Source organism: Chrysemys picta, chromosome 1 (genome assembly GCF_011386835.1).
Source record: "Chrysemys picta bellii isolate R12L10 chromosome 1, ASM1138683v2, whole genome shotgun sequence".
NCBI lineage: Eukaryota > Metazoa > Chordata > Testudines > Emydidae > Chrysemys > Chrysemys picta.
Genome location: NC_088791.1, coordinates 345958835 through 345968016, shown reverse-complemented (window position 1 = coordinate 345968016; position 9182 = coordinate 345958835). Strand labels below are relative to the sequence as shown.

The window sequence follows — 9182 nt, the reverse complement described above, 5'->3', positions numbered from 1 at the left end:
TCTGTGCTGTTGCGTAGGAGGTAGAATGAACTGAGGATTTTCCCAAGTAGGCAGAGACTATCAGGCTGCTCACGCCTCTTAGGCTACAGAACCCAAAGGGAAACCTAATTTTGCAATGGCCAGCTGGGCTACGCAGGAGAATAATGGATACATTTTTTGGGGTGGGGGGTACTTTGTCTAGTTTCCAAACAAAATCTTGCAGAATATCTTCAAGGTCTGAATTTAATATTGACAGTTATAAATATAAAGAACAGTATTACCATATTTTTAAAGATTAAAATAAAAGAATCTTACACAATTAATTGTGTGTGGTCGAAACGTACACGGCCCATAAGGAATTTTCGAACATAGGTCGAATAAAATACAATAATCTGATCCAAAAGGTGAGTAATTGTCATGAGATCCCTTTCTGTCCAAAGCTCTAATCCAATCAGAACAACATGAAGGCCAAATGGACGGTACATCTAAAAACATAAATATTAAAAAAATAATCATCTACATGTAACGCTTTGAAGCTATGATCCTTCATATAATCCACACTGCCAATGTCACTCCCCAGTCTGTATTCCAGTTTACCTCTTCAGCCACAGAAGCTGCACTGGAGCTCAGAATAAAATCATAATATTAAAGGGACACTGTTGTTGATCTGAAAAATCTCATTTCTGTCTGGAAAAATGTTTACATATTATAGTTGCAAACAACACTCATGATTACTAAAGCTGAAAGAATTTATCAGATAAATATCTGTTTCTTTCATTTGTTTACTTTGTGCGTTTGGCAGTACTTTGTATACAGCCAGTTTCTCTGTTCTTTTCTGGTGATGGTCACTTGTACTTTCTCATGTATTAACATGACATCACCACTCTCATGCACAGCTCTGGGGGCCTCATGTATGCTGCTTCCTGTAACGGAGTCAGGGGATTACTATTAATGACTTAAGAGAACAAGCCAACAGTATGTTGGCAGAACGCTGAACTAAATGAGGCTTGATAGAAGACCTATGTATTAACTGCACTAATACTAAGTCAATATTTTTAAAGGGACACAACTTTTAATTAAAAAAAAAACCTAACAGATTTTCAAAGTTCAAGTTTCTGGTAAAGCATCTTTTAAATAAGTATGTCCTGACATTTTGAAAAATACAATTATTTTAAAAGCTATTTATATGGCTCTTATGATCCCCATTGATATTTATAGGGTCTTTTCAGCAAGGGACAATGGACAGACCTGAAAACAACAGCACTAGATCAGGTAAGGCCTGTTTCTCCCACTCCCTCCCCCCCCCGCCCCCAAAATCACACCTCTATTCTGTGGGAGTGGGAGGGGAACCCAGGTTAATCCTCTCTCCCCTTTGGATTCCAGCCCAGAGTCCGTGTGTTAATCAGCTAAAGTCTGCTTCATACGATCCCCTGCTGCTTCCCTGGGTTGCTTTCATCTATGCCTATTTACAAGCATCTTTCACAGAGCTACTCTAATCCTCTCCCCCCAGAGATCTGTCTCCTTGGGCCGCTTCTTCCCAGTCTGCTGCTGCCCATTTCCTCAAGCTCTCAGCCTCTCTGGCAACCATGTATTCTGCCTAAATTGCAGACTTTTATCCGAGCTGATGCTAATTGGACATAGTTGTGGCTGGAGACATAACTGATCCACTTATCAACTCTTTCATGGCTACTACAGTGTGGGGTCTATACCACCATCGTAGATAGACTATGTTTTGTTGAACAGTGGTTCTACTCCATGCCTGCAGGAAACAGGAAAGGTAATCTCTAAAGGGAAAGTGGCATAACAGGAACCTTCCCTTGAATTGGAAGGCTACTAAACACAGTTTGTACAATTGGTCCGCCTACTACTGCGTCAGCAACAGGAATCCTAAGCATGAATTTGCGATCATTAAATGTGAGGTCAACTTCATTTCATCATACATGGGATCACAGATAAAGACAACACAGGTGTGGCAGAATTTTACACTACTACTGAGGGTGGTGGAGAATGTCTGCTGGAAGCCACCGCTGGGGTCGGTGAGGACTGGTGTCTGAGGGTACGTCTATACTTACCTCCAGGTTCGGCGGTAAGCAATTGATCTTCTGGGATCGATTTATCACGTCTTGTCTAGACGCGATAAATCGATCCTGGAAGTGCTCGCCATCGACGCCGGTACTCCTGCTCTGCGAGAGGAGTACGCACAGTTGACGGGGGAGCCTGCCTGCCGCGTGTGGACCCGCGGTAAGAACCTTGTATTTTGAACTAAGGTACTTCGACTTCAGCTACGTTATTCACGTAGCTGAAGTTACGTATCTTAGTTCGAACTGGGGGGTTAGTGTGGACCAGCCCTGAGTGGGGTCTGCGGTTGCAAGCTGGGTGCAGTGAATTTTCCATCAGGATGAGCCTTAGCTTGAGCTCCCTTTCTTTTCTGGTGCAAGTCTTGAGGTTGAGGCAATGGGGGCATTTTTGAGATACATGTATCTCGCCCAGACAATGAACACACTGAGAGTACCTATCACTGACCGGGATTGACTCTCGGCCTAAAGACAGTGTTTAAACCCCAGAGATCTGGGCATGCCCCTATCAGTACCATTCCCCCAGGTGAAGGAAGTGAAAACTAGACTACACTATAAGGGTGAACAGAATTTTACAGATAACTAATTGATTTTTTAAAAAGAAATAAGTGGGGGAGAGGAGGGTAGCTATAGCTAACTCTACTGTATAACTATACTAACACTAACTCTAAAAGGTAAATGTGAAGAAACTAAGGAGGTGCTGCTATGGGCTCCATGTCAGGCCAAGGGCGGTGGAGAAGGAACTGAGGGCGGTTTGGCCACTCAGTGCCATATAGCCGCCAGGGGGGTGACACAAAATGGGGGGGGGCATGTACGGGCCAAATGGGCACTGCTAAGAATCTCCGATCGCAGGTGCAGGGATGCACTCACCTAAAGTGGAGCACCCTCAGGAATGCGATAAAACATATTTAAATTTCCCCTTACCATCCAGTTTCCAATGACCTAGTAGATAAAACTGTTAGCACTTTTAAATAGGGTATGAAGATGATAATTAGTGGGAGCAGGGAAACAAAGCTGGCTTGATTTCTTCAAAAATACAGAATTCCACCTCAAATTATGACAGGCCCTGCTTTCAATGGGAAAGAAGGTGATATATCATTTGGACTTAATCGACACCAGAGCTGCAACGCTCTATACAGGTAACCTGTGTAGGGGCTAAGGGGGCCTCTTATGTCTCCTGATTCCCCAGTGCAGATATATAACATCAGTCACAATTGTGCCCATAATAAATAAGAGTAAATAACTCACCTCACTTGTTAAATGTACATACTGAAGCATCTTCAATGTCAATAAAGTTTCATTGGAATCTTCATGTCGAAACTAGGTATAAAAAGACCAAAACATCTTAGACTCTCCATTTTGAAGAGAGAATTAATTCTATGTGAGATCTTTAAATAGCAGCAGATGTTTCATGAAAAATCTTTCCAAATTAACTCTGATTCACACAAATATTCCTACATATCATTTCATTTCTCATTTTTTGTTATTCATTTACTTTTTCCATTTTCATGACAATTATATTTCTGTGTTTTTGCTCCTCTGAATATATTCTGTCAGGATTTTCACCCTTTGATCTAGATTGAAGTGTCCATTATCAAATATTTGTTCTCCGTGTAGGTACTTATAGTTTGATGAAGTCATTCCTTAACTTTTTCTTTGTTGAGGCTAAATAGACTGAGCTCCATGAGTGTATTGCTATAAAGCGTGTTTTCTAATCCTTTAGTCATTCTCATGGTGGCACTTTGCACCCTCTCCAGTTTATCAAACGTCCTTCTTGAATTGTGGACACCAGAACTGGACACAGTATTCCAGTAGTGGCTGCACCAGTACCCAATACAGAGGCAAAATAACCTCTCTGCTCCTACTGAAGATTCCTGTTTAAGCATCCAAAGATCACATCAGCCTTTTTGGCCACAGTATCACATTGGAAGCTCATGTTCAGCTTGGAGTGGCCATATCTTTTAGGAACTCATCCAATCTTGATTTAAAAACTTCACCATGTCCCCTCATAAGTTGTTCCAATGGTTAATTAACTTCCTTGTTAAAATTTATCAACCTGAATTTATTTAGCTTCAATTTCCAGACATTAGGTTTTGTTATGTCTTTGTCTGATAGACTAGAGAATCTTCTACTATCAGAAATCATCTCCCAATTTTATAGGCTGATCAAATCACCAATTAAGCTGATTGCTACTCATTGAAGCCTTATTTGAGCTTCTTGCTCTGAAGAGTGGGAATAATGGTTGATATTATTTTTAGAGAAGAGAAGATTACATTATGTTTGGATTTTCACTTATGCATTCACTTCCATTCAGAGTGTGGAGATTTTCTTGTTGTTTCTCTACTTGAAACATTTCTAGTTTTGTTTGTTTTGGGTTCTCCCCCCTCCCAGTAGGCATATTTGATCTTGAATAATTTTAAATTGGTTTCTCACCACTGGTAAAGTTTATAATAAGGACAGTTCCGTTATACAGAACTATCTGGATTGCTTAGTTAACTAAGCTCATTTTAATACAGGCAAATGTAAGGACACATATTAAGAGTCTATCTACACTACAGAGTTTATAAGTGTCTGAGCTCCCATACATGCAAATATATGCTTACCAAACCCTCCTTTGAGTATCCACACTGCAGAGTCATATATGGCCCGTAGCGATGTAGCTATATACACACTGGCATTGCAGTGACACGTGTGGCACAAGCATTTCTGGGGATTTATCAGGGGCTTTTTAGTACCACTCTAGCTGGAGACACTCTAGGGATTGTTTTACATTGTATTGCTGAATATGTCTGTTCTTCGAGCCCCTGTGCAGGAGCATTTTTACCCTGTCAGCGCATTTAGCTGAAGTATTTCCAGCTTCGCATTTATGGCTATGTCTACAACAGGGATCGGCAACCTTTGGCATGCGGCCCACCAAGGTAAGCACACTGGCGGGCCGGGCCGGTTTGTTTACCTGCCACATCTGCAGGTTCGGCCGATCGCGGCTCCCAATGGCCACGGTTCGCCGCTCCAGGCCAATGGGGGCGGCGGCAAGCGGCGGCCAGCACATCCCTCGGCCAGTGCCACTTCCCGCCGCCCCCTGCCTGGAGCGGCGAACTGCGATCAGTGGGAGCCACGAACCGCCGAACCCGTGGACGTGTCAGGTAAACAAACTGGCCCGGCCCGCCAGGGTGCTTACCCTGGCAAGCCGCGTGCCAAAGGTTGCCGATCCCTGATCTACAATATGAGCTACAGGTGTGATTCCCCTCCCCTGCATGTATATACATACATCACCTAAACTTGTAGCAATATCAGAGTATAGGCTTGGCTAGTTTCTTTTTTTTTAGGTATTCATATCTCACTATTTAATTCAAGATAGGAGTACAGTAACTCCTCACTTAACACTGTAGGTATGTTCCTGAAAAATGCGACTTTAAACATGTTAAGTGAATCCAATTTCCCCATAAGAATTAATGTAAATGAGGGGGTTAGGTTCCATGGAAATTTTTTTCACCAGACAAAAGACTATATTTTTATATATATATATATATATATATATATATATATATATATATATATATATATATATATACATGCATGCAGTATAAGTTTTAAACAAACAATTTAATACTGGTACACAGTGATAATGATTGTGAAGCTTGGTTGAGGTGGAGGAGTCAGAGGGTGGGATATTTCCCTTACTGCTAAATGGTGAACTAGGAATTGGCTGAGCCCTCAAGGGTTAACTCTCTCACTCTACAAGGCAGCAGGAATGGAGGGAGATATGCACATTTCCCCTTTGAGTGCACTGCCTTGTTAATTAGATCAGCTTGCTGAGACCGCAGTCTGAGCCCTGGTGTGTCCCCCCTGCTCTATGGAAGATGGGGTAAGTGGGATGCAGGAGCAGGAGGGAGGGGGCACCCTGACATTAGCCCCCCTCTTCCTCCCCTCCCCACACAGTAAGCAGGAGTCTCAGGGAGCAGCTCCAAGGCAGAGGGCAGGAGCAGCACATGGCAGTAGGGAGAGGGACACAGCTGAACTGCAGGCAGCTGCTGCACAGGGAACTTAGGGGAGCGGGAAGCTGATAGGGGGAGCTGATAGGGGGGCTGCCGGTCCACCCTGGTTCCAAGCCCCCACCAGCTAGCTGCAACGGGCTGCTCTTCCTGCAAGCAGTAGACAAAGCAGGCAGCTGCCAAAGACGTTAGAAGGGAGCATTACACAACTTTAAATGAGCATGTTCCCTAATTGATCCGCAATCTAACAACAAAACAACGTTAACCAGGACGACTTTAAAGTGAGGAGTTACTGTAGTTAAGTAAATACAATATGAAAGGCAGAAGATGATCTTATTATTTCTCTCTTGCAGCTCAATATATGCCCCTATAACAACTTTTCTAATAGTTTTCAAATCACCCAAATTATACTGGAGAGTGACATGGCTAATGATTTCTAAGCAAGGAATTGGTACAATAACTGCTGCTGCTCAGAAATATTTTTGAATCAGTCACAACAATGAAATTCCATAGTCTATTTTAAAAATAGCTAATAATTACTAGAAAATTAAGGGTTTCAGAGTAGCATCTGTGTTATTAGTCTGTATCCGCAAAAAGAGCAGGAGTACTTGTGGCACTTTAGAGACTAACGAATTTATTTGAGCATAAGCTTTCATGGGATTCAATCTGTGTAATGACTCAGCCGTTCCCAGTCTCTATTCAAGCCTAAATTAATAATATCTAGTTTGCATATTAATTCAAGTTCAGCAGTTCTATGCATATGATGAAGTGGGCTGTAGCCCAAGAAAGCTTATGCTCAAATAAATTTGTTAGCCTCTGAGGTGCTACAAGTACTCCTGTTCTTTTTGTAGAAAATTAAGAACTCACAATTTAGCTACTATAATTCCCTATTTTAGCTTCAAGCCTTTTATTATCTATTATTTATTATTAAGGCTGCGAGTCTGTCACAGAGGTAATGGAAGTCATGGATTCCGTGACTCTCTGGGACCTCCATGACTTCTGCAGCCAGCAAGTGCAACTGACCTGGTGGCTGCCTGAGCAGCTCTGACAGACCTAGGGCCAGCTACACCGCACCCCCACCAGCAACAGCGGCGGTCCTGGGCCATCTCATCCCAGCAGCGGCTGCCGCAGTCCCAAGCCGGCAGGGCTGGTTTCTGCCAGCCCCGGCTGCCGCAGTCCCAGACCGTTGGGGCCACCCCAGGCCAGCAGCAGCTACCGCAGTCCTGGGTCGATGAGGCTGTCTCCCGCCAGCAGCGGCTTTCGTGGTCCGGGACTGGCAGGGCTGCCCCAGCCAACAGCGGCTGCTTCTGTCCCAGGCCACCCTTCTCCCCCTGAGCACCAGCGGGCACCATGGAGCCCCCACCCTGAGCACCAGCAGGTGCCCCGCAGCCCCCTCCCTGAGCACTAGCGAGTGCCCTGGAGACACCCCCCCACAAACCAGTGCGTGCCCTGGAGACCTCCCCAGCACCAGTGGGTGCCCCAAAAAACCCCTCCAGAGCAGCAGCTGCGCCCTCGGAGCCCCCCAGAACACCAACGATTTAGGGGTATTTATAGTACAAGTCATGGACTGGTCACGGGGCCGTGAATTTTTGTTTATTGCCCATGATCTATCTATGACTAAAAATACCCATGACTAAATCTTAGCATTTTATATTATCTAATAATAAATTTTAAATTTGAGCAAAATATGTATTCGAACATAAGAACATCCATACTATGTCAGACCAATGGTCCATCTAGCCACTATCCTGTCTTCCAACAGTGGCCAATGCCAGGTGCTCCAAGAGGGAATGAACAGACCAGGTAATCATCAAGTGATCCATCCCATCACCCATTCCCAGCTTCTGGCAAACAGAGGTTAGGAAAACCATCCCTGCCCATAGTGGTTAACAGCCATTGATGGACCTATCCTCCATGAATTTATCTAGTTCCTTTTTAAACCTGGTTATAGTCTTTGCCAGAGGATGTTATAAAGGCCAAGAGTTCCACAGATTGATTGTGTATTCTGTGAAGAAATATTTCCTTTTGTTTGTTTTAAACCTGCTTCCTGTTAATTTAATTTGGTGACCCCTAGTTCTTCTGTTAAGAGAAGGAATAAATAACACTTCCTTATTTACAATCTCCACACCAGTCATGATTTTATAGACCTCTATCACATCTCCCCTTAGTCATCTCTTTTCAAAGCTGAAAAGTCTCATTCGTATTAATCTGTCCTCATATGGAAGCTGTTCCATACCCCTCAGCTTCAAGCCCCAGGTTTGAGGCGACCCTCTTTAAGAGCTCTTGATGAGCCTTGGCATCATCCTCGGGGACTGGGAGAGTGGGCTCCGTAATCACCTTGTCAGGCGAGGATGAAGAGGAGGCAGGTACCGGCGGGTCTGCCACCTCTGTCACCTCCTCCATGGGCACCTCTGCTGTGGCTGGGTGACCCTGAGGGGTCCGCTCTTGAGTCACATCTAGGATGTTAGACCATCGCCGACCACTTGTCCAATGCCCCTGAATCTGATTTATGCCCCTGTGAGGGCTATGGAAACCCCCAGGGATTCCCGAGGTGCCGGGAGCAGGCCACTAGCCCTTAGGCCATGCTGCACTGGGAGGTGCTGTGGCGAAAGCCAGTGCCCCCGATGGGTGGCCCTGATTCACTGGCAGGGAATCCTCCTCACTGTTGGAGACCGAGAAGGAAGGTCCACATCAGGGGGACCACGACGGTGCCGAGACCGTCTGCTACCCCGTTCCTGTTGGTGCCGAATCTGCAGCTCCGCTGAGGATCTGCACGAGGGCAATGACCCTTGGTGCCGTGATCCCAGTGACTGGTGGTGCCATTCAGTGGATTGGTGACAGTAACCCAGCGATCTATGCCTTACGCTTAGCAAATGGTAGCGGGTAGGCCGTCGCACCAGGGATTGTGGGCACACCGCCAGAGAACCATACCGGTGTTCCAGCAACTTGTAACAGCGTCCTTGGACCAGCGGCTCGAATCGCCAGAGCAGTGCTGTACACTGGGAGAGCAGCTCGGGCATCACTGGCACTGGGGCCGCGAGGACAGGTGCCGCAACTCTGTAGGTCTGCGTTGTTCCACTGGAGATCGCCTCCTCGACCCAGAGGAGCACTGCCTGCAGTCTGGGGACTCTGACAA

At 45.2% G+C, this 9182-nt stretch overlaps 1 protein-coding gene across 1 annotated transcript in view; it reads right to left on the bottom strand.

The window, feature by feature from the left end:
• Window positions 1–224: 224 nt before the first annotated feature.
• The window catches only part of LOC135983632 (disintegrin and metalloproteinase domain-containing protein 9-like), a 49134-nt gene continuing 40176 nt past the window's right edge, over window positions 225–9182 (bottom strand). The window contains exons 8-9 of the mRNA XM_065596382.1: window positions 3303–3374; window positions 225–464 (exon numbers count right to left, since the gene is read on the bottom strand). Coding sequence (XP_065452454.1) covers window positions 291–464; window positions 3303–3374 — 246 coding nt within the window. The 3' untranslated portion in view covers window positions 225–290. The remainder of the gene's footprint in view (window positions 465–3302; window positions 3375–9182) is intronic.